Below are 26,477 nucleotides of genomic sequence, written 5' to 3'. Positions count from 1 at the left end.
AAGTATAACGCTCGTTCGCTCGCCCGTCGGTCGGTCGGTCGGTCGGTCGGTCGGTCGGTCGGTCGGTCTATCGGTATTTAAATAGTATTTAAACTTCTGGTATTAGCAGCGTATTTAACCAAAAGCGTGGAGGCCCCCCTCATGTAGCCATTGCAGTAATGGCCTTGCGAACTTATCGTTCATGAGCAAATGCCTATATAAATGTCTGTCTGATCCGTTCGTATACCTTGGTAACTCCTGAAATCCTCTCTCGAGTAGCTGCCGTTCCTGAAGATTGAGCCGTTGTTTCGTTGACTTCGACATGCGATGGCAGAAATCCTGGCCTTCGGGCGACCACGTTTTGCGGCAGCGGATAAATTCCACTACGTTGCGCGCTTTTTTATTGCATCGACGCAGAAACAAAAACAACCAAATAAAAGTACGCATTCTCCGGATGCTTATTTAATCCTTGAGCGCTCGCCCTGGCTGGCCAGGCGTGTCTCGCGGCACATTCCTACAAATATCACATAGGAGAAATTAAATCTTCCTGGTTTCTGGGGTGCTTGCAATGCAATGGGAAGGCCATTCAGATTCCTAGCGTACTGCAGGCGCAATGTCAATGAGATTTCGCAACGCGGCGCAACACTGGTGCGTACTTTACGGCGGTCGTTGCACCAAAACGATGACACTCGGAACTTTTGACACGAGGGCAGCCTAGTATACGCAGCACGGAGGCCAAATGCCGGAAAATGAAAACTACCAAGTTGTTCGGTTTCTCCTTTCGTAGCAGTTCCGCTTTACGGGCGAAACTGCGACTTTTATTTCTGCAGCGTACTGACTGGAACCTCGGGCTATGTCAAGATTTTTTTTTTCCCTAGCAAACGGAAAGAACATCTGCGCTATTCCACTTGGAAAAGCTGTAACAATACTTGATGTTTTCCGCCACAAAGCTATACACAAGAAACGGTCCCGTAGTGAAGAGGTTACAGATTAATTCAGACCGCGGGGTTCCTTAAATCTACAGAGTATTTCACTACAATTGGGACAAAAAGAGATAGATAAATGAGATGCTAAAGGCACGGAGGTTAACCGGAAGGTAGATATCCAGTTTGCTACCCTGCACTGGGGAAGGTGTAAGGGGAGACAGAAAGATAAATAAAAGTGCCAAACTTTAAAAATATGCAAATGCTACGTAGTTGGACAGAACCAAGGTAATGTTGTTTGCCGACGCTTGGAGATACTCAGATCTTTTTTGATGGCTCAGATTCATCTCACACAGCCAAGGAAGAGAAAGAGAGAAAAAACGTTTATTTAGACCATCGAGGTCGTTGATCTTGAGGACGAGTGGGTGGTGTCCTCCTTCCAGGACTCCACTGGCCATGGCTGCTCGACGTACTTGCTGGACGAGAGCTTCTTGTCCCGCCAGGCTATCGCCGGTCAGCTGTACCTCCCACCGCTCAAATGACGTGTTAGGCGTCTTTAAATGTTGAGGTTTGCCCCCGCACCCCCACGAGATGTGAAAGAGTGTAGGGCGTGTGTCGCCGCACCAGGGCCAGATGCCGCGATATCTTTGTGGGTATATTTTGCTGTATCTGTGTAGGTTTGGGAATGTGTTTGTTTGGATAAGTCTGAGGGCTATTGGAAAAATCGCGTCTCGTGTACCACACAACACCAAGTTTCATGGACATCATTCGCTCACCGCAAACCTATGTAGACAAGAAAGACAGCTGCAGATTGCGGTTCCTTCAGATTCCTTTAGAAGGAGGACGAGTAGGAGGATGGTGCTATAGCTAAAACGGATCTAGCCCTGCTGAGGCATGCCGGCGTTTGCTCTGCCCGAGTGTCTCCTTTTAACATGCGTGGGGACAAACAGTTCATCACCGCATACACGGGTAGAATGCTGCCATTCGACCAAGTTCTCTTTGTAAAACCAATGAGACTATCTACTGTATCAAGCGGTTTGTGACGTTAGGAGTGATTGCTAAACGTCACCACCCGTTGAATAGATAGGTCTCGTTAAGAAACTTCAGGAGGAGGCGAAACACCTCCCGTCTGAAAATCAAGTGTTCTTGTGGGAAGCAAATATCCTTCCCAGTATAGTGCAATGAACCACTCTGCGCCCACAGATTGGATCCACGTCCGATATTCCGTCTTCCACCAGGGTTACCACGAGCGGAAGCAATACTTCTGTGCCACCTGTGGCTCGGCGTGGCATTCACGAACGCCTTGGAATGGCCGACAGCCCTGCTTGCGACAACTGTGGCTGCGAAGAGACGATCACGCACCTCCTCTGTGACTGTTCCCGTTTCAATGGGCCAAGAAAAGTGCTCGCGACTGCGCTCGAAAAACTGGACGATCGCTCCTTCTCAGAGGAAAAATTTCTAGGACACTGGTGGAGAGCCGCACTGACTAGCTCAGATCTCCAGGACCAACTTTGGGCCATCCAGCAAACCCGCGAAGCTACCGAGAGACAGGGTCTCTCTGCTGCCCCCGGCGCGGCCTAGACCCAGGTCATCAATTTGCAGGATATTCATTAAAGTTGTCTCACTCCCTGCTTCAGACGGGTTTCGGCCCTCAGGGCCTTAAGGGCTCTGCTGAAGTTCTTAAGAGCTTGTAAATTGTGCGACCGACTTTGAACGTTGTAGCGCGTAGGGTCGCGTTATTGAGCGAATTTTTCTTAATTTATTTTTTTATTTGTTTCTTATATCACGTTTTAGGGGATCCCTTTACCCCTCTCCCCAGCACAGGGTAGCCAGCCGGTACTTACACTGGCTAACCTCCTTGTCTTTATTTCCCTTTCTCTCTCTCTCTCTCTCTCTGTGCTTCAGTCCGTCAAGAAGAGTCGTGTTCTCTTTCACGAATGTTTTGGGCATTCTAGTAAGTAATTCAGTAATGCGAGCACGTTGGTGATGGCGACAGTCCTATGTTGTGTCGCCACGCCGGCGTTCTCGCTGACCGAGTGCGATTACGGTGTAGTAATGAGGTTTCTAATCTGCCGAGTTTATTGCTCGCGCAGGTTTGCTATGGTTGGGACCCCAAAGAGTGAAAGAGTTTAACAATGGTCGTCTTTGAAAGTTGCTGGATGTTTGAAGTGCTCTCACGTTAGTGTTTGGCAGATATGACCATCAGTATCTTCATTTCCGGACATGCCGATGTACGATGGAAGCCACTGAAAGCCCCGGTTAAATGCTGAACTGCGTAGCTGCTCGATGCGGCGACAAGAACCGCTGTATAGGCAAACGTCCTGTGGAAATTCTCGCTGTAGTATACCTGGAGCGCTGGCTAGCAATCCAATAATATCGCTATGGTTGTAATGAGCAAGATTTAAGTTTCCGCAATGCAGCTTCAATTGCGGTACTTCCGCTTACGGTCGGGTTCCTAAAGTCGTAAAGTCGGTTTCCTGAAAACCTAAAATCGGGTTCTTTCATATGTTTGTATGGTAATGCAGTGGCTGTTGCAAGTGCCGTGGTTCAACTATACTACATTTGAGCTGTCAATCCTTCGTTCAATGTCATCGTTCCTTACCCATACAAAACATGGGCCCACATATAGTGTTGGGCGTTATCGGAAAATACTGTAGCCTATGGCGCAATAGCATTCGGGGAGGGGGCACCTCGCACTAGAGTGTCACGTTTTACCACAGTCAAGAAGCAGGGTTCACCAAGGAGAAACTGCGCCACATTCGGTGTGACTGCGAATCGTTGTTTCTATAGCGCGTTCTCCGCGGCTGCGGTGATGAACTTCCTCTTCCGCTAAAAGTAGTACAATGAAACCTTAATCATGCTTATTCAGGTACATTTCTATGTAGGTAATTCACGTCTCTGTGTACATTCGCGGATCATGAGGGCGAACTGCTCTAAAGGCTACTTTCCGATGCAGAACTCGCATTCTTTTGACGTTTCCCGTGAGGCCCGTCATATTACCCACCAAGCAGTCAAGGACACGTTTTGTAAAGCATGGCCCACATGGAGCGAACTTTTACGGCAAACTACGCGCGGCCCGCACCAGCGCGGCGGAACGCCAGCGTGCTGCCGCCGTGCTGCCCCCACATGCGGTGAAAAACAGGCGGCCGTCGCCGCCACGATTTCAGTGTTGCTAGAAACAGCGTGATTCCATTCCCAGTAAAATGCAGCGAAAAAATAGTTTTGTATCTGCCAACGAACCATTATTCTGAAACTGAACCATATTGGTCGCGCCTGGACAGCTGTGATCAATCGGCCAGTGTACGCGATGCGCGCAGGTTTTGTCGCCATGTTCGTCTAGGCTTTTTGGCTGCTTAGTCGATTCAAATGCGGCGGCAGGAGGTCGTACGTGACCACGCCCTGATTGATCCGCGCTGACAGCCTTCATTCGCCGCTTCCGGCGAGCAGTTGACCGCCTGCGAACATATCTAGCCCATCTTGATCGACGGCGAACAGCCGCCGGCCGCCAGGCGGACGCCGCGCGCGCCCGTTCGCCAATTTTTCGCAAGAAAGTCGCTCCATGTGGGTCGGGCTTAACAGTTTCTTCCGTAGTGTATCCGACAGGGAAGTAGCGTGCGCCCATGTGCTCTATATTTGAAAACGTCCTATATCTGTGCTGATCCTAAAACACAGGTCACATCTACTGTTGCGTTGTTCTAGCAAAGCACGGTGCGCAATCGACAAGTGCGGTGCACATGCGTATAGGTACCCCGGAGTGAGCGCACCTGACTAGCTCCTAGAAGCAAACGCATTACGCTACGCTAAATAATCCTTGGAAAACGAGTGACTATAAGCCACCCTGTCCCTGTGTATCGGACGCACTAAAATTGCCCCGATGGCGCTAGCCAAGTCAAAAATGGTTTAGCTTACCGCTGCCTTGAGGCTGGCAAAATATGCGAGTCTTAACCTCGCATCCACCCCATGCGACCGACGCATGCGCGGATTAAAACTCCAAGGAGATTCGACCGTTGAGTGAAAATAGCGGGACTCGCGCGAGTGCAATCTAAACGCTGTGCACGTTTCCGCTCGCGGCTCGTCATGCACACCAAACGGCTCAGTGGAGCAGCTCAGAAGGAGCGCTGCAGGCAAGGTAGTAAAAAACAAGAGAGAAAACCGAAAATACGTGATGAGGGGCCCTTTCTTTTACATCAACAGCGCAACCTGAGGAAAGGAAGTTATAGAAATGAACAGAGGGTTAAAAATCACTCAAGAACCGCGAAAAACAGAAGTGGGAAACATGAAAAGAGCGCTAGCAGCGCCGAGCACAAACTAAACGAGCGAAAAGCGAGCAAGCAGAGTCTGCGCTGCGTCTGGCTCTTCCCGGCGGACGCGTAGCACGGCAGCGGAACGCCGTAATCGCGGTCGGATTATAATCCCGTCCTCAACCAAGGCCACGTATGGAAGTCACCGGAGCGTGCCCTCCGCGACGCTTCTCTTTTGTTTTTGCGCCGAGCCGCAACCGCCACGCAACCCTCAGCCCTATGGCTGGGTAACCGCCCCGAAATATTTGCCGTGCCTCTTTTCTCGGGACTAGATTAGAAAGCGGGAGGGACAAATGCTAAGGAAGTTATACAACACACCTAATTCAACGCTGGGCCTCTCCTAATGCGATTGCACTTAATTCAACGTTGGGTTTCTTTTGATGGGATTGCATTTACAGATCATTCAAGGGTGCTCTGCATCGTGGGTTATCGTAGAAAACAGCTGAGAAAGAGGGGAACTGCGCGGAGGCAACGAATAAAATGGGTCAAGGGGTGAGGAGCGCCGGCCACGGAGAGGAGGAGGCGAGCGCAGGAAATTACGTCAGCATCCCGTGACAGTAATGCCGCCGTATTTGGGAAGGACGAACAGAGGAGACGAGCTTAAACGTTAGGTGATTACGTCATCTAACGCCATGTTGCGCCGGACGCTCACCGATTGCCTCATCCTCTTAGTCACTCAGTGCCAATTGCATCACCGTGTATGTTTGCTATAGGCCTCTCAACACAAGCCAGGTGGCGCTACGGACGCTGCTGAGCAGCGCCGCACGCTGGAGTAAATGAAAAAGTCGCCAATCAGCGCGGCTGCATACGCGTGTTTTGCACGGGAGTGCAGTTCGAGAGATTGTGTCTTCCGCGCATTTGTCCGCACAAGCCTGCCGTTCAGTGCCACAACAGCCTCGAAAACACGAGGGGCTCATACTCGCCCTTAATATTCTGCATATTTTCCGGCAGCTAGTGCAAAAAAGAGGGGAGATAAGCGTACACCACCGCTGTTGTTGGCAGAGTCACGATAAAGCGCACTTTTTCGCTTTCGCATGCCAAATCTTTATCCGTGTCTCTCAGTCAGTCGAGGGGGCTCTCGCGTGCAATGGCGTAGCCAGGGGGTGGCACACCGGGCACGTGCTCTTCCCCTCCTCCCCGAAATTTCTGTGTTAGTAGGCGGCCAGCGCAGCCGCTTCCCCATCCCTGTCTCCGGTCATGTGCGCCCCCCCCCCCCCCACCCCGAAAAAAACTTCTGGCTACGCCACTGGTGGCATGTAACTGGGTGCCATTATTTAAGGAGACACTGGGGCCCGTAGCCTCAGCTGGGCGCCACCGCTGAGCGCCGGCAGCAGCAGCACCTTCGTGCAGGTGCATCGAGTGGCATGATGTGATGCGATATCACAGCATGTTTGTTAAAAACGAAAACGAAGAAAGATGCAAATGATTAGTCAAGGACTAAAAAAGCCTGAAGAAACTACCGTGAGAAGTCGCCTCACAAATACCAAGAGAGACGCTTTTACAGTCGCGCCACACGACGATTGTGACGTCCCTCAGGTGTCGAAACCCATTATGAATCTATACCCTTGTCACTCGGGCACTTAGGAGCACTGTCGAATCCAGTCCGGATCGGGTGCATCTACACGAGCACTATTGATCACGATTTTTCACGATACCGATTCGGTCGATCGCGGTCGTAGGTTGTCGTCTGCACCGTCATGCTGAGTATACTCAACCAATTAGATCCAGAATGCTGAACGGTGCAGAAGCAACAATCACTGTTAGCGAATAAAAAAATTGATCTGGATCGGGCATGATCGCGATCGAAAAGGCCATTGTTGCACCGGTATTGAACAACGACCGAAAGCCAAAGCGAGTCAAACCACCGTTGCCCTCATCTCGCAACTCGCGAAGTGAAGATGTCACACAGTACGGTCTGGATTCTTTTAACAAATGGCCTACCTAAACATACACCTGTACTAAAGCGCTCAACTGCCTGCAACTTGCTGCTACGGAAATGTTACCGATCAAGACGCATGTGCAAACGGCCCGCGCGAGCTGTCAAACAAACAAGAGAAAGCACAATGTGCGTCGCACGCTCAAATCAGCCAGCGCCCAATGCGTCACTCAAATCATGTCGAATTAGAGCTGTACCAATATTCTCGTCGTCACGAGCAGACTGTCGTGACTGAGCTCCAAGGCGAAGCAACTACGCTACCGCGAATAATAGAAAGCATTCAGGAAAACGGCAAACCTTGACATACCGACTTATTTGATTCGGTGGACGGCGGTTATTCATACCTGACTGGGTTCCTTTTCATATAATTTACCCGGAAACTGTAGAACATGACAGGCGGCTGCAGGTCCGGGGTATTTTTGTCATATTTGTGGCAGTTCACCACACAACAGTACCGGGTTCCTTGGTTACCCGGCGATCGAGCCATCGCGAAATAACGGCGAGACGAGGAGCACATAGAATTCGCAAAGATCGCGAGCATTACGAGCGCCAGACGGCACCGGCGAAATGATAGATGGAGATATCTAGAAAATGCTAGATGAATAATATGTATAGCACACCTGATTAAACCAAGCAGGCTAGATGACTATTTGTCACCGCTCCGTTTCAAAGGGGATGTCATTAATTCATCATCATCATCATCATCATCATCATCATCGTGACACGGTTCTCCTCTAGGGGAAGGAGTGGCGCTGGCATCTTTGGCAAACATGAGGTTAGGAGCCCTATATAAGGCGTCCACGGCATGGGTTGAGTCAGTCGTGAAGATGCCTAGCAAGAGAGCGGTGATGTCCGGACTCCAAAGAGGACGCGGCCGCTGCTGCGGCTGAGATACGGCGTCGCCAGGCCGAAGTAGCGAGGGTAGATCAGGCTCCCGAAACGCCGGAGCTGCGCGCCACTCATTTGGAAGCCATTCGACTATCGAAGATGCGTCGTTTGTGAAAGACGACGGCAGAATGCCAAGCTCTACTTCTCGCTACGGCCGAGACTGAGAGGGAGCGACATCACCGCGAGATTGCGCGGCAGCACGAAGAGGTTCACGCAGTGATTGTCTGGTGGGAGTTTGTCAAATGATAATAAAAAATCGAAATGTTATCGCAGCGCACATTTCTCAGCTGATAACGTAAGATTGAAGTCAGTGGATTTTTATTAAAGTTTCCCATATGCATGCAGTTTCCCTTCAACGGCGTATCCAGCTTTGTAACTATTTACGGTTGCTTTTCCTAGACTTCCTAGACAATAAAGCTTCAATGCCCTGATATTTTCGATAGTCACTGAAGGCTCTTTACAAAAATGAACCATTTGTTAATAGTATGAAAAACAACGTTTATCACTGGCTTAATTACCAGTCCTGACAGCTGTTTACTTAAGCAGTGTAAAAAAATAAAGAAACGAAGAGACAAGAGAAATACCAAACGAATGTGGGCAGGCTTTATCACTGTACGGCTTCAATTCTGCAATTGTACCACGTGCCCTAGGGCAATTGATTTAACAAGTCAATACCAAAATGATAATTAGTTAATGAGTGCTCATCACACATAGACTAACATCTATTCGCCTATAGTACAGCGCTGCCGAAAAAAAGACATTACACCATGAATCTGTCCTCAAAATTTTTGGCCCTTCCCATTTGAAGCACATGGTATACAGCAATACATGGTTTATTTTGCTATGAAGTGATGTGGCCATCTGGGTTTGTTGGTGCGTCGTTAAACTTTCTTGACAACTCCGTTCCAATGACGGAATTACAAGTACCTTGCACCTCTGTCTGAGTATGTCCTCGATCCCTGGAAAAAGTTATTTTCAAATGGCCCTATACACCGCATTTTAACGGAGTGGTAACGTTCGCAAGAAGTTCTCAAGAGCGTCTCGTATCAGTGGAGTTCACTAAGAGCGACATATTCCTATTGAAGCATTCCTTCTCGTTTCGTGCTTCCTCGTGCGCTGGAAGCTGCTTGGAAGAAAATAATTAGTTTTTTGAAGACAAGTTTTCTTTGCTGACTTCATACGGGCTTGGCGTATCTGGGAGCTGGCTATCTATGATCTGGCTTTCTAAGTATGTAACCTCTTAACAAAAGGGGCATTATTTTTTACGTCGGAATGTCGTAGCGAGTCGCGAAAGGCATCAAAATGTAGGTCCCAGCGACACAAGAAGCGAGAATTAGTCGCAGAGTAGGTAAAGTTAACGGTACTGGCGTAGTTAGCGCCAATATACTCGAAAATTAACCACATTGTACTATAGACTGCGCTGTCTCCGCTATCCCCTGGCCTTTTGGTCAAAAAAGAGAAAGGCGTGTCAACGCAAGTCGACGCGAAGAAGACAACGTCGACGTACGTGCGCGTAAAAACAAAGTGAATGAAAAAAGCTCGAAATCAATGAAACGAATAGAGGGTCCGAAAAAAAGGAAGGTCTGGCAATGGAACGAAGAAAGTAATGCAGATAATGCAAATATATACCATTCCGCAACATTGCATCATAAATTAATGAATGCCCCAATTTCAGTACAAATGAATACGTATACTTTGTACGACTGCGTTGTCTTCTTTAGCACCGACTTTTGATGACACGTCTTTCCTTCTATTTCCTTTTTAATCGTTTTTTTTTTCTATTTTCCTGTGGTTTTTTTTTTTCGTTTTTTTTTCTCTTTTTTTTTTTGCCTCGTGAGAACTGAGCTACATTGTAGAGCCTACAAATTCACTAAACCGCCCTGCTGCGAAACATGAAGGCTAGCTCATACTAATGTGTTATCGTGTACAAATGAAACGCCAACGGCGGTGCGCGCGCCAGAAGCATAATTGAAGATGTTTCTAGCACGCGCCGTCGGCCAGTCATATTTGTATAGATGCGCGCACACATTATTTCCACGTAGAGTGCGAGGCTGCTCGCCCTGTTACGATAGTGCTGCGTTTATTTTGTCCCGATGCTTCTTTTCTCACACCGCCGCTGCAGCGCCACTTGCCGGTACCATTATGGTGGCTGGCGCTGTTGTCGCTATAGTGCAGCACGATATTTTTATGTAGCTCGGTCGCGCTCTCTTTTTTTTTTTTATTCAAATGACAATTAGACACTGGCAGCTCTTTGTCTTTGATGGAGGAAGCAAAAGCAAAGCAATGCAGGTCAGGAAACCGAGCGCGTGCCAGCAAAAAAAGAAAAGAAACAAAAGAGAAAGAAATCACTTGTCGCATAGCTCAAACATACTCGTTCATTGTACTGGATTACTTTAAGAGGCGGACATTACTTGTACAATATATCAAACAGCATATGTGACAAATTAAATTTTCACTAAACGTTGTATCTAATTACTTTAGGGAACGTATTGCAGTCAATGAGTGAAGCTTGTGAGGCACAATCATTTGAAACAACTTCCGAAACTAGCACCACCTTTAACATAAGCGCCGTCAAACTTGCAGTAAAAATACATTGATGTTCCTGTTACTTATTTAAGAGAAGGCCTTTTTATGTACTGAAAAAGCAATATAAGTGGAACGCCAATGCATTTAGTCGCACATATTGAAAACGCATGTCTCGAGACGGGTAGGTGGAATCCTCAGAGTTCGTTCCAAGTGGAAACCCTTGCGAACTCACCGGCTACAATTAGTAGTGTGCAGCATATGTCGTAAAGCAATCCGTCTAAAGGTTAATTAGCGACGTTCTGCTCATTTGTCGAATATGCATTCAGATTTTCCGTGCAGAGAATGTCCGCCTCTATGAGTAATCCAGCTCAACGAGTAGAATTGTGGTAAGTGCCACGTGCGATTTAAAAAGAAAGTTCTAAGTCTTCAAAAATACACCCTGCATTTACAGAGCGTTTTACTTTATAGGGGAATAAAATGAGCATCATATGCGTGAGTGGTGTAGTGCATCACTGCATATGCAATTGTGCAAAAGTACACAAGTGTAAATAATAGAGAAAGAGAGCTCTTTCAGACATTGCGTGAAATGTTGCGCTATAGGTATAACGTATAGAGAGGAGGCCCAAGGTTCCTATAGCGACAAATCGTTTATGTACGAAACTGCATTCGCGCAATGGCCAATTTCTGTCCCGTATATCAAGCCCATACTATTGTGGTGTACGTTATGCAGGCCCAGATAAAACGAAGACCACCCCGATTTCCTGTGCCTCTGGAGCGCGTAGAGTCAATACGCGTATGATGTCGAAACATGCAAGTACGAAGAGCAAAACGAGAACAAGGGGAAAGCAGGAGCCAACGTTTGGACAAGTGGATATGTCGCCTTGAAAAAGACAAGTCCACTTGTCGAAACGTTGACTCCTGCTTTCTACCTTGTGCTCGTCTTGCTCATCGTCTTGAATTTCCATCTCCCGCCTTCCCCGTGTTTTTTTTTTCCACAGATACGAAGAGAAACTCATAACCAACCGGGCTCAGACTGGTTCCCCTGCCTGCCTTTCCCTAATCACTTATTTTCCTCCCTCTCTTTTAGTCTTGTTCTTAACCTATACGCACTATTTACAAACGCCCCATCTATTTCTCTTATTTATTTATTTATTTATTTATTTATTTATTTATTTATTTATTTATTTATTTATTTATTTATTTATTTATTTATTTATTTATTTATTTATTTATTTATTTATTTGTTTGTTTCACCACGCTAGGAGAATAATTCATTCCCACTTGCATACTCTTGCGAAAGTTTTGCTGGCAACTGGAGCCGTGATCGAAACTGGAGCTCTCTACATCGAAATTAGATTGAACAAGAGCGGCAGGTAAATTTATGTTTAACGTAACACCGTATCAAAAAAGAATGCTAGGGTTAAGATAAAGCGACCACAGAGGCCATAAAACGCGTCATCCGAAAATACAAATGTTCAGGCGGCAGTTCCTTATTTGTGATTCCGACGCGTTTAAAAATAGAGAGAAGCGGCGGAGCGCCTTCCTCCTACACGGCATTCAGCCAAGTGTGAAATCGTCCATATGTGCATAAATTAACGAGTAATGTATGCCTCGTTTTATCGTATATATATATAGGGGAAACAGATGGAAACAGAAACAGACTTCCTCCCACAGCGCGGTGCATAAACCTCTCGCAACGTTCGAAGGAACACCCGAATATGAAAGCTCGGTGAGCTAACTGGCAAAATAAACAAATGTAACGGATTGTTAGAGTCTCCTTGGCTTCATCCCGTTGATAGAATAAAATACCGATGCGGCTTTGTGCGCGCAATGCAACAAGTAAATCTGAGAGACATTTTGTGCTAGCACCGTATACAGATTCGCCTTAACAACACCAGCGTTACCAGGGTTAAATTTCTGAGCCGAGCACACACAAGCACGCCTAAAGAAGTGTTCGACATCCTATATACATGAAGTACGAGCAGCTATAAGCAAATGCAATAGCAATGTGTCCGCACAACATACTTAGCCCATGGGGGCAGCTACAAACAGAAAGACTCTTAGACAGCCAAATGGGGTCATCCAAAACAAATGTACGACTACGCTGATCTAAAATAATAACAATAATAAAAACGTTGCACTCGCATCTCGGGGTCTAATTAGCAGATTAGGATAGCTTGCGGTAAAGTCACCTTCCACGAACTATGCTAACCAAAGCAAACGCGCACTTGATATCGTCCAGCTCATCTCTACAATTGTGCTTAATTTTACGTGAGGGCAGCTGGCCAGAATGCGTTGGCGCAACGCCGCCGTTCTGTCTCTTCGGGGCGCTTCCGTTCCATTACGATTCTGCGAGGCGAAGCTGACAAAGTTAATTCGCCATAAATACGCCAACTCTTTAAGCCTTCTTTCCCTCCCTATTTTCTTTCTTTCTCTCTCTCTCTCTCTTTAGGCGATTTATTAGGCACGTCATACCCGTGCATTGTTCTATATCGCCACTGCGTCCGCCGGCAGAGAGAGAGAGAAAAAGAATTAAGCATTACAGTCCTTCCGGAGAAATAAGCCTCGACGGCGGCAGCACGCCGAGCAGAGATGGCACACCGAGGGAGGAAGCCGCGACAATGGAGAAGGCGCGACCTTTTGAATCTGTGCGGCCGTGAGTGGGCGAGACACTTGCCTTGATTGGGTACCCGCGTGAGCAGTGCCACAAAAAAAAAAAGAAAGAAAAAATGCTGCGCACGTGCAACTCCGTGCACGCTAATGGCGTCTTGGCACGTCAGTTTACGCATCCTCCTGCGACGGGACGACGTTGGCAACTTTGCCGGTGAAAGGTGCAAAATTGGAGATTTCCAGCCTCACGGAGGAAGTGAGAAATACAAGAACCAAGAAAGGAGCACTCTTTGGCACTCCTTTTGTCAAATGAGGTCGCGCTGGGCGATAGCCAGGAAGAGCTATAGCGTTAGGACATGGCTCCGCGGGCTGCTTAGAGGGACACTAAATTATTGTATGCTGATAAAATATTCTTTCAAAATCCGATTTCCGGTAACTTAACACTTAACTATCGCGTTAACTTGACGCTATTTCGTTAAGTTCCGTTTCTTGAAGCACAAAAGTAACCGGAAGGCCAATGCATTTCTCCGCAATGTTCGGGAATTAATATCTCGAAACTGGTGTCATCCTGAGAATTTATTCCAAGTGGATCCAACTTGTAAAGTCCATGGCTATAATTTGTAAATTGCAATGTGAGTCATAAGGTAATTAGTTAAAACTTAATTAGTGATTTTTTGTCAATTAGTCGATTATGCAATCGAATTTTTAGTGCGAATAATGTCCGCCTCTTCGAGTAGACCAGCTCATGAACTAGAATTGTGCTATCTGCCACAGGCAACCTTTAAATTTTTTTTAAAGTGTTTGCTGAAACACCCGGTATTTGAAAGTGCTTACCACAGATTAAGTACTGTCCGTTGCACATTTGCAGAGACATGCAAGACAAATTACAATTTTAGGCAGAAGCGGTGCATATTCCACTTTTATCAAAGCTGTACTATGCCCCCGTTTCCAGTGACAGTCTGGAAAAAAAAATAATAAAAAAATTCGTGAGCGAGTTCGATAGGAAAAAAATGCATTTGGAATTGGAACGCACCTCACATCCGTTCTTTGATCGTCATTTTATGTGCACAATTTGCATTCATTTAACTGGCAATGTACCTTATTGATCATGTTAGAGTGTAATGAATCGTTGCATCTATACTAATAATGTTACGACGCCGAAAAAGGTTATGTGGTTTTCGTTCACGCGTTTTGCATTCGCTTGTCCACTGCCTTTTGACAAAATCAATGAGAAAAGACGTTCGTACGGATGTGCTGGCAGGCAATAGTCTGTTTCACATGATTACGTGCACTTTGTTGAAAGTCAGCGCATCTTCCGCGTTCTTCTCCTCCTTCGTCTGTTGTTCGTACAAGCGCGCTGTATAACATTCGAGAAGACATTACCTGCGTGGATATATGCAGAGAGCGACCACGGGCGCTGGCTTTAGCGCTGGTTGAAATTGCGGAACAGGTTCACAAAGCCTTTCGTTCATAAGAAAGTTTTGTCCATCGGCTGACCGCCTCCACTAATATGGTACACACGATTCAATGGCTCTTTTGAACACTTCTAGCGGAAAACGTTTTTTTTTTTTTTTTTTTTAGTATACCGGATCAGAAGAATTGCGGCATATGCAACGCAAATTAAGCGTTCTAAAATGGTTTCAGGTAGGTGCTGCGAAGGGAGACACACATGCCCGTACATTTATGATATTTCCACCCGACGTAAATGTCTGCACCTTCTGCTTGAAAGCAAATACCGGTGTACGTGGTCTCATGGTATGCGACGTAGATGCAGCGATGACTTGCGGGCTCATGCGACTTTTACGAATGGCGAAGGAAGTGCTCTGAGCATTAGGTGTATGTACAGAGATGTGTGAAATTTTTTACGGAATACACGCACATATATACCTTCAGTCGGCGCCTGCGCAACGAACACATTCATTCAAGCGTCAAGTGCGGTATGATAAGGAACGCTCAAAAAAAATTTTTTTTTCTCTCGGCCTGGTACAAGGATACGGAAATTTCGCTGACCAACAAGCTACCTTTCTTGCTGATATAGAATGCTTCCATCATTTCCCCGGATTTCGTATCTCTACTTCTGGCAAGAATCCACGCATCAGAACAGCATGCCCGACAAGACCGCGAGGGGCAGTTTCTAATATGCTTAGGCAAATTTGGGCCCTCTTTATTTTGTTCAACGTTTCATTTTATAGTGAACAGTTAAAAGCTGTGCACCGGCAAAAAAGAAAAACATTATTAAATTATGGGGTTTTACGTGCTAAAACCACGATCTGATTATTAGGCACGCCGTAGTGGGGGACTCCGGAAATTTGGACTACCTGGGGTTCTTTAACGTGCACCTAAATCTAAGTACACGGGTATTTTCGCATTTCGCCCCCATCGAAATGCGGCCGCCGTGGCCGGGATTCGATCCCACGACCTCAGCAACCCAACAGCATAGCTACTGAGCAACCACGGCGGGTTAAAATAGACATTATTGTTGAAAGTCAGGGCTGTGTCTGTTTGTGTGCCTCTCCGGTCTTCGTCTTCGTCGGTTCCGCGCCGTAGTCTTCTACGATGTTCAACCAACTAAGCCCAACTAGCTACTCTGCTCAACTAGAAGAGCGGCCCATTATCCCTTTTATCAGTCAGACACGCACGTGTGGAGTGCGCTTGCAGCAAATCGATAGAGGTTAGAATGAAAGATGCCATTAATTCGTCCCTCCCAGCGGACATTCGTGGCGCAGCGTGCTAAAACATCGGGTTGCTGTGCTTGTAGGGAATCGTGTGACGCAGGTTGGATTCCGCCCAACGCCGGATATGACTGATATTGTTTTCTAATTGAAGGTGGAAGAAAAACGGTTAGGCAGACACGGACACGCTGACCGGAAAGAGGGCGATGTATCCTAGCAATACTAATGGCGTTAAAAGAAAAAACGATTTAATGGAATGGTATAAGTGTCTCAGAAATATCATATGCGGAGAACTACGGGTTCAGTGCGTTTTTGTTAGGACCACAAAAGCCCACTTTTCCTGAACCTCTCGCAACTTGCAATGATTCGTGAAAATTGGTGAATCCCTGTGACATATTAAGGACACAGTACAAACGGTTCGAGACGGTACCGACGGTACGAGATCAGATGTAATGAACGTACTGAGCATGCAAAATGGTGCTCCAGAAGAAATAAGGCCACGTAAGCTAAGGGACTGCCAAGCAGAATGTGAATGCACCTCTGAGTGAATACACGTAATGAAGTAATATTACGCATGCTCTCTCTTCAATTGCACTTCTCTTTATTTTTTTGCACTTTACATAGTAAAGTTGACATTGTAACGGTAACCGGCGCTCTATATCCGCAACAAAGGTGGTTCCCTCCCGAGTTTGGATGTTTTGAATACTTCTTGTCAAGCTCAAAGATAACGCCCATCGGGAAAGAATTTGCAAGAGCGCACTATACGGTAACTGCGGTACCAGGTGTCGCGTTACAGCATGTATAAGATGACACCTGGTGCTACAAGATTTATTAACATCGATGCTACCTTCAAACAGAACAAAAAATCCCCAAAACATCCAAGCATGGGCCGCTTTTGCCATTTATTTGACGTAAAAGAAACGCCGTGTTAAACGTGGCAATGTTCACCTCGACTTATTAAGAAACCAGACTTCAGAAGAACGCACAAAGAAGCCATCACGGCATTATGACAAAGGGAGCGATATGAGACTAAAGATACTAGAAAGCTTAATTCGGTGTTAAATACGAAACAACAGAAGCAACGCTGACACATTATGATCCAAGTGAGTTCATAAAAAGAGCGTCTCATAATTATCGGGCAGTTGTATATCCTGTCTCCTTTTTTTAGTATCAAAATATCATGTGCACGTGTAGTCCTGTCTCCTTCTTGGGTCGTTTCGGTTGCGCTTTATTATAAATCCATGAATCCCTACCAACTTTCTTAACCATTCTCTAATTCTAAGAGAAGGGAATGTCACGCTTGGAGGACGCACTGACCGTAGCCGTGCTTATTCATCAGCAAACCCGCCTGGGAAGCAGTACATACAAAAAAATGTAATAAGAAATGAATATTTAGTTCTTACGATGACACTTGCGGGTATGAATATTGGACTGCGTGACCGTGCACTGTAGCGAGGTCTTTACGCTGAAACTGCCACAGACATACATTTAGGCTGAATCCGGTCCCACCTCAGTGTCAATGAAAAATTATTCACTATGAAGAGATGCGCTTACACTTAAGAATGCAATGCAAGTTCATATAAAATACAAGCAGACAAGCTCGTTGACTTAGGGTATACCTATTCGAAGCAAATAAGTAGGGACCGTGAAGCGACCGTTGGCCATTGGCTCCTTTAATATTCTATACATGAGTACTTAAGAAACAGGGATAGACGTGAAGGAAAAATATACAGTAACCGCTGAATTTTGTCACAGGTTAGGGGCGAATAATTGAAAATGCGTCTGCACCCACCGAACAGCACCCCTTAATCCTCGACTACGCGACCAGGCTGCCACCGAATTTGTAGTTTTCGCGGAGTCAGCATCACGCAAGCTTTGGTATGAGTGATCGTAGAGCACACGGATAATCCCTAAAAAGGCGTATTCAAACCAAACCGCTGACGCCAGTTGTTTCAAAAAGGAAAAAGCAACAAAAGCAAAAAAAGGAAACCAGGGATTAATACAGCTTATAAAAACAAATAGGCATCGTCCACAACATAATCATTTTTTAAACTAAGAAACGTCCCACGTATGCGTTTGCTGTAGTGTATTTCACATATAAAGTACAAGTGTCTGCACTCTACACTGGCCGCACATGGCGTTTCGGCAGTACCGCTCTTAGTTGCGCTTGAAGAGCAAGTTCGGCAATGAAGTCGACTTTAAACAACTAGTGCTCAGACATTATTTTAATCACTCACGGTTTCCAATTAGAAACAGCGATATCAGGTTTTTGACGACAGGGGCCTCGCTCTACAGTGGCGGGTAACGTTGGGTTAACATATTAAGCAAGTAGCATACCATTAACTCTTTCCCTACCATGGGGAAAATGGGTGTTTTTGTACGTTACGGCAGATGTGTTTTTCTGAAGGAACTACTGCGCTCAATATTTCATGTAATACATAAACAGAAAGAAAAATGAATGCACTTTTCACGTATAAAAGTTTTATTAACGAGATGTATGTCATAAAAAAGATATAAATTTTAAAATCAAGATTGTGCGATAAAACTGAACAAAGTTTGTAAAGACACGCTTGTATCTACTAAGAAAAAAGCGCTAAGAAAATTATGAGATATGCAAAATGTATTGCCATCTATTAGGCACTATCTCCTAAAAATTCAAAAGTTTTTCATTGAACAGGCATTTCGCTACAAAAATTTAATTGCAAGCACTACGGTTAGGCGTGTCGGGCTGCGGCCGCCGATGTTCTGGGCTGGTTTGCGTCGTCGTCACTGGCACACTGAAAGACCGATGAAAAGTCAGCGACCTCTGACTCGCTGCTATTCGATGTATCGATAAGTTCAGCCGCAGAGGCAGCGGAATCGCGATATCTGCGATCTCCCGGAGCCGGACATTTTTGCGTTCTGCTTTGACGATCGCGAAACTTCGGGGCACGTTTAAAAATTACCGCTTGGCGGGAAAAAAAAAAGCGAACTGCTTAGAAAACTAAACTATAGTTCTCCACCTTCACGTCCGATAGCGCAGTATGTCCGTGAGCGGCGCGGAAGGTCTCGAAAGCGGCATTTCAAACCATCGATAGAGGGCTTAGCATACCCAATGGGCGCGGTACGGAAAGGGTTAAACGAGGGTGCATAAGGCAGAGACAAGCCGAAATAAATGACCATTGAACGCTCTTCACGGCGAGAAGGGGTCAGACACCGTGATGCGCAATGCGCGTTGTCCCAATGAGAGGCCTCATAGCGATTCACGGCTTCTCGCCATATAGAGCCTACAAAATGCACACGCACACTAACATTTAAAAATACTAATAGTAAAAACGTCGAATAATAGCCTGAAGGAACGTGTACACTGAAGGCCACTAGAGCAGTTTCCTTCTCTTTCTTATATAGGCCTGGATAGTGCTGCTTGTCAAGTCTAGTTTGTGTTTACGACTAACCTTCCTCCTGGCGCTTATTTTCACTGCAGGAGGTATTCGGGGAACACATGGCATGGTGATAAGTAGACGCGGTGAGCCGATACACCGGAAATACTCCGGAAAACCCCTCCGGCAGGTTGCCGTCTTAGTGAAAACATTTACCAGTCTACTTAATGCTGATGCATACGTTAGATAAGCGAGAACAAAATGAAAACCTGTACACTGCACGCGGAACGTGCCCTACTCGGGGCCTAGCTTCATTTTCGCTTCGCGCTCATTTTGCTCCGACGTGAACGCGTACCAACCAACGAAGCCCAACAGTTGACCTTTACTATTAGAGTACCCTAGAATAACGTTGCGGTTCTGCCTTAATTGATGACCGCACTAGCCGTGCTGGCTTAGCGGCTACGGCGTTGCGCTGCTAATCACGAGGTCGTAGGTTCAATTTCCGGCCGCGGTGGCCGCATGTTAATGCAGCGGAAAGCCGAAATGCGAACACTTTCGTGTACTTATATTTAGGTTCACGTTAAAGAACCCCAGGCTGTCAAAATTAGTCCGGGTAGCCCTCCACAACAGCGCCTATCATACCACACTGTGCAGTTTAGGGATGTTGAAGCCCGCAATCTTATTTTGAATTTTTAATGGATACCGCCTGCCGCTGACTGCGCATGCGCGGTACATCCTGCTCATGTACAGTCGACGGCGGGCAGTATCTTCTTCTTCATTAGCTGCGAAATGTGGGAAGTTTAGCTGCAGAAAGGACCAGCTATCCCAAAGCTTAACTAAGGAAATCAAGAAAAAAAGCGAAAAAAAAAGTACAAGTAGTGAAATCACAAAACACTGTCATAACAAGTCTATAATAAAACACTAACAAAGCAAGTCCATGATCACGTAAAAAAAAAGGAAGATACGAGTACACTCCCCATGGGGAAAATGATTTGTCAGGTAACCACGTCTTCGTGAGACGCTGTACTTGCCGATGCTGAACACATTGAAACTAGATTGTACAAGTCTAACAGGACACGTAGGCGCATGTGCGGTAACGTGAGCCTCTATTAAGTCCTGCTTAGCTTTAGGTGTTTCGGTCTCTCTCTCTCTCTCTTTGATGCTTTCCCACTTTGCATTCCCTTAACTAAAAAAACCCTGCTCAAATTCTGCGCTTGTGTGGTTCAAATCCGGCGCTAATGCAGCTCCGCTAATGTGGAACCTGGGGAAGTGCGAATCAGTGATGCGCCGATGTTTCCCTTATGTTATTCTTGTGCTATTCTTGCAAAAGTCAGGAGGAATCGTGCGCTTGTGGGGTGGTGGCGCCCTCTCTTGCACTGCGCTGGTACCAGACTGGCGTTTCTGAAGCGATTTTCACGAGTTTCTGATATATCCCGCATATCTGGCTCATACCCGCATATTCAACGCGGGTATGCGCCACACGTGATTTTATTATCGTTAATTGTGACGTAATTGACAATCATGTGATGCTATTGATGTCATGACCTATCAGACATGTTAGTCATACATTCATACCCTTCCATGCCAATTTTGGTATATACCAAGTGAACGAGACGCGAGTTTTCGGCAGATCTTGTTTTTGTGCGTCACCAGGACGACATGACATCACATCAGACGCCGACAGCCCGGTCCCCTAAAGTGCTTCGCACTTAAAAGAAGAAGGCTACAAGAGTACGCAAACAGCACAAGCGTGAGTAGGTCATGGGAATTCAAGAGAAAATTAAAAATGCACATATACTATAATGCCCACGGATAATTTTTCGAGTCACTATCCACGAGAGCACTGAGAGTTAACCTCTGTTGGAACACGACTAGGGCAGGCGGTATTGGTTATGGTAACTGTGGAACGGCAACGCTATATGTTAAAACACTGCACCTAATAATTGTTCGGCAAAGAGGGCAGATACTGTGCACTGGATAGAGGGACTAATAAACATAATATTATGCGAGCTAGACGATTGCCAACAGCATTTCGCAGATTCAATTAGCGTGCAAAGCCGTTAACGTAAATTTCTTGAGCTTCCAAGAACTGTGCGACACTTATATGTAACTAACTGCACCACTTTATTGCTTAAACCATGCGAAATCATATACGCCGTGTGGAGTTTTTGTTTGCCGCGTCATAGCCATACGTTATGGGGACTTTGGTGCTGATATACGTTTAGAGCAGTGTATCTCGCACGTAAAATAATGCCGAGGCGCATAGCCCCCTCGCGCTCGACTTGCTTAACACAGTGGCATCCTATGGCATCTGGGCAGAAGAACGCCATTGTAAAGTACCAACACCTATACGCAGGATTTTCATACGCCTCGGGTAAGCTTCGTCGCGTTAGTGAATGTCTGATTCTGATTTTATTTCTTAGAACAGCTTACATTTAACCTTGCAAGACCGGACAACAGGGGCAACGATCTAATATGCAGCGAGACTTAAAACGTAGAACTGGTTGGTTTCTTCAGGAACTTCACGTTTATTTTCGTTTCCTGTGCTTTGGCGCACACGGCTTCTAGCTTATATCTTCAGGGGTAAATGATGTAGAATTGAAGAATCCGCATTTTGCGCCGTCACCATATGTCGAAATTGCCCTCTAGAAAGGTGCATATATATGTTCAAGGGGAACACCTTATGACGCAGCAAATAACACTATGCCATCAAACAAGGATGGTTCCTAGCTAATAAGGCAACACATTTATCCTAACGTCAAGTTGTTCAGTATCCTGGAGCTTAATTTACACCGTTAAGTAATCAGGGGCCGTATTCTGAAACGTTCACCTAGGCGAAATTTCTTTTTTCGCTTTCAGGCGTGCGCGCTGATTGGCTGGTTGAGCAAAATTGAATGACGTCGGGCTCAACCACCCAATAAGCTCATCCAATATTGCTAAAACAGCCAATCAGCGCACGCCTGAAAGCGAAAAAAGACATTTCAGCTAGGCGAACGTTTCAGAATACGGCCCCAGATGCTTTCAAGACCGTTGTAAGAGAGTGTACGCGGGAGCAAATACGACTTCTCTATAGGGCTTTGTTTTTTTTATTTGATACAGAACGCAGGGCAGGATCCAAAGACGAGGAAAGTGAGATTTGTGTGTGTGTTTGTGTGTTTTATGTAGCTTCTATGTAGCTTCTATGACACAGGCGAAATGCAAAAACACCCGTGTCCCGTGCATTGGGGGCACGTTAAAGATCCCTTGGTGGTCAAAATTAATTCGAAGCCCCCCCCCCCCCCCCACCCCTTCTAAGGCGTGCCCCATATTCAAATTGTTGTTTTGGCACGTAAAACCCCAGAATTTTTTTGTTAGTGTTTCATATTACGTACCCAGATTGAAAGAGACAGCGCATTATAACGCCTGCTGACCGCTCGAACGGATATTGTTTTAGCGCGAGAGTGAAGCCCCTTTCGAGTTTAAGCCGCAAGTATTGAATAAAGTTGACAGTGACGAGGACTGCACGCGTTGTAAATGCGCAAGCCTGTAATGCGAAACAACCTGCTTTTCCACATTTTCCCGTTGAATGTCAAATACTGCGGAACACATTTTTGTGTACGCCGGCCTTCGAATGGACTTCGAAACAGATGCAGGAGCCCGTGAGCATACCTTCGGCTAGAACTTCCCGAGTTCCGAGACATGTGCTGTGCCGAAGCACTAGAAATTAACAGGCAAATAGCTTTACGTTCAAGCCCGCAATTGTTGGCGAGAACATCACAGCACCACGTGGCTTCCTTGTTCCTTTAGTTCGCCCGAGACAAGCGGAGAAATAAATTATGCCGACATATTTGCTCCGAGTGCAAAATTCCATCTGTAGTTGCGTGACGAAAACGAATTTCAGCCGAGGTTTCGAAGGAAATTGTGAAGAATCAGCATGTTGTATGCCAGACACCTTATTAGGTTTTTCCCAGAAGGAAACAGACATGAATAAAGAAAGAGAGAGAGAGACACTTGTAGCATATTGAGAAGACTTCAAAACGACCTTTCGCAAACACAGGAAACGGACATTTTGCAGATGTGCGATTTCGAAGTGTCCGCCACGATAGCGAGCTCCACGCTCGAATCGCCGATTTTGGCGCAACGGCACGCGGGATTAGTGTCACAACAGCTTCATTTCGCGAAATATAGTTTTCTTTCAAATCTTCAAAGTGATATTTCACATCAACTCAGTTTATTTCTTTGGGATAACAACCAACTGCAAAATGCTAACACTTACCTGAGGGCTTGGAATAAATGGGACACATATCTTCGACTTTCTCTTCTTTGGATAATTTTAGTATTTTACCGTTACTGTAACCGATACCGCGTTCCCCCAACTGAGCATGCGCGGTAAACCATGCGCTTGCGCAGTCAGTGGTAGGCAGTATCGGTATAAAAGTAACGCTGCGCTTACTCTTTCTTGAGCCAATGTAAAGCGAGCGACAAACTTTCTGAGCCAAACCGTGGGACAAACCTTTTGCTCGCAGTGTTCAATCGAAACTTCCCCGCAATATTTACGGAGACACTCGCAAGTCTGTCAGAAATATGCAATAGCAATTGGTAAGACGGATGGCCGGTGAGCAAGAATTAAAAAAAATTATGGAGGCTTACGTTTGAAGGCCCATTTCTCGAGCTTGCGCAGCCCGAAAACGATCTTGAGCAGCGACTGGGCGCAACGGATGTCGATGCCCACGTCGCCAATCTCGAGGAGGTACGGCAACGCTTGCCTGAGCAAGTTGTCCACCTGTCCACGCAGACCCTTGTCGTAGGTCTGCCACAGCTCCAGCACACTGGCCTCGTCGTGGGAGATGTTGGCCCCACCGTTGACTCCATCGCCGGAAGGCACCAGAAACCGCTGGGCGAAGGTGCGGTTCTCCAGGAGCGACGACGTGTCTTCCTCCAGCACGGGCCGAATATCGATGGCCCACGCGCAGCGAGACAAGAGCGCCACTGTCAAAGCCGCTGGGACCAGGACGGCCGCCGGTACGCCCCGGCACAGGCCACATTTCACCATGTTTCAGCCCCTGTCTGGAAGCTGGGCTTTTGCGATTATTTTCCTCGTATTCGACAAAGTACGGGTGGAAGACAGAGATGCAAGGTACAGCTGGCCCTGAGTGCACTCACGTATCCAGTAGCCGAACGTACTCCAGTTGTGTCTCGAAGGTGATTTATTCCTGCGATGACAGCTCACTTGGGTCCGTCTGCGGGGAGGCTCTGAGAAATCCTTCGCACCACAAGATACGCACAGAGAAACGCAGGGCAGGAGCGCGCCCGACCGGGCACACACGAATGCACATCGGCGCCCGCGCGTCCAGTCAAGACATGCCTGCTCATAACTCCTGCTGGATGGCTGGCTTTCACTCCAATTTCGGACTGATGCGCGTTACCGTCACTTTCGGCGTCCGCGTTAGCAGCGCTGGCGTCGTGAGGTCGATTGAAGGCTCGGGTGGAACACTTTCGCTCTCTCTCTTCCTGCCGCAGCGATTGGCGGAGGAAGCAGGCGCGCTCGGAGCACTATAGCGCGCACCAGTATCGGGCAGCGGCGGTTACTCCACTATCTGGGAAAACGGCGGGAGGCGCACGTCGTGCGGCGCAATGCGGCGGCGTGCGAAGGCCGGTTTCTGCCGAGGAGGTATTGCCCTTCCTCCTGCATTTCGAGGGGGAACCGCGCGCTTTCTCCGCTCTTTTGTTTCTGTGATTTCCTGGACTTGGCGGTTCCCCCCAACCTCCATGTTGGTCGAGACAGCGACAGCGACCAAGACGACGGCGGGAGCGGTGGGGGGGAGGTCGCCAGGCAGCTTCAAGGGGAATCCGCGGGGGTTTCCTCGTCACGTGGACGCCGTCCTAAAGGCGCGCACCACTTTCGCGTACATGCTGGGTCGCTGTGCGCCGTGTAGTCGCCGCTGGTTGTTGTCTTGGGGAGAGTCGCCGTCGCCTTCTTTCGGCGTTGTAGCTACTGCAGTAGGTGTTGCCGCGCTGCCAGCGCAGCCACCGACAGTCACACGCTGTTACTGGTTGCGCGACCATCCCGGGCCTGCTCTACTCTCTTCGTCACTGAGCGTTTGCATCGTCACTTGTGTCTTAATGCTTGGTTACTGGAGCACTGCTGCGGCTCCAACCGCAGCTGTTGCAGCGGTTACAGCGCTGCGGTAGCGCCCGAGTAAAAACCAACCACGTCACTTAAGTCCTCGCCGGCTTTCTATGACACTTACTGTTTTACCGCATTGGTTGCGAAGGTTAATACTCTATTGCGTATACTTATCTTGCGCAGGTGAAATGTAAGTGTCAAATTGCATGTTGAAGAAGTGCCCCAAGTTACTGTACGCTACGGTGCTAACTCGCAAAAGGGATGGCTCGTAAGAAGCGTTTATCATTAGCTAGCCGCCTTCGCTAACACTTTGTATGATATTCAGAGTAGCCGGCACCTGTTCCTGAGAAGCGATACAACCTACGAACTGCATGTGTATCTTTGTTTGGAACAGCCCGGAAACGAAACAAAAGGAATAGACGAGAAGTCGTCCTGGTGCAGTCTTATTTCTGCACTGTTCCGCCTTAATATGCACTGGAATCCCAGAACACCGCGCTACTCATACTTTGCGAGCAATTAGTTCATGTTTCAGACCGGATTCTCGCGTGATTTTCAGGCTGGACCATGTCCGAAAGGAAAAGTAAGAAAATATTGACCCCACCTCTTTTTCATTTCATCAGACCAATTTGCGGTGGATCCCGAGCCGCATTTTAAGTGTAACTAGTAATGAAGTAGCGCACAGAATGGCTGCTGCGACCCATAATTGAATGAACTTACACCAATGTCCTTTGCTACATCCGATACCAAAGCAGCACTTCAGGGTCTGAAGCGAAAATTACCGCAGACAATGTGGTTTGATGAGCCGACTAAATCGTCTCTCTTATACAACGTAGAACCTTCGTTACGCTCCTCTCCATACCTCAAGGTAGAATGGCTCAAACGAGAACAACAACGACAGTAAAACGACCACTCTGCCAGGATGCAGGAAGCCTAACGAAAGTAATGTGCACTACGGAGCCCTAATACAACTTTCGACTCCTCTAGTCTCAAGCAGGGGTTCAGCTGCACGGTATTAGGTGGCACGTAGACGATAATGCGGTACAGGGCCGTCGGATATTGTAAGGGGTAGGAGGGGTGGCCTTCGCGCCTGACTTGGGGTCAATACTGCTGCTGCAGATTTTCTGCCGGACATTTGAGCAAGTGAGCGCTACCCAACTCAACCTTCAGCAGCTTCGAA

The 26,477-nt window shown here is 47.0% G+C and overlaps 1 protein-coding gene across 1 annotated transcript in view; it reads right to left on the bottom strand.

The window, feature by feature from the left end:
• The window catches only part of LOC119440408 (nose resistant to fluoxetine protein 6), a 539,389-nt gene extending 514,579 nt beyond the window's left edge, over nucleotides 1-24,810 (bottom strand). The window contains exon 1 of the mRNA XM_049661052.1: nucleotides 23,824-24,810. Coding sequence (XP_049517009.1) covers nucleotides 23,824-24,226 — 403 coding nt within the window. The 5' untranslated portion in view covers nucleotides 24,227-24,810. The remainder of the gene's footprint in view (nucleotides 1-23,823) is intronic.
• Nucleotides 24,811-26,477: the final 1,667 nt, after the last annotated feature.

The sequence above is a fragment of the Dermacentor silvarum genome, chromosome 1 (genome assembly GCF_013339745.2).
Source record: "Dermacentor silvarum isolate Dsil-2018 chromosome 1, BIME_Dsil_1.4, whole genome shotgun sequence".
NCBI lineage: Eukaryota > Metazoa > Arthropoda > Arachnida > Ixodida > Ixodidae > Dermacentor > Dermacentor silvarum.
Note: the sequence above shows the minus strand (reverse complement) of the source record. Positions and strands in the feature narration are given on the sequence as shown.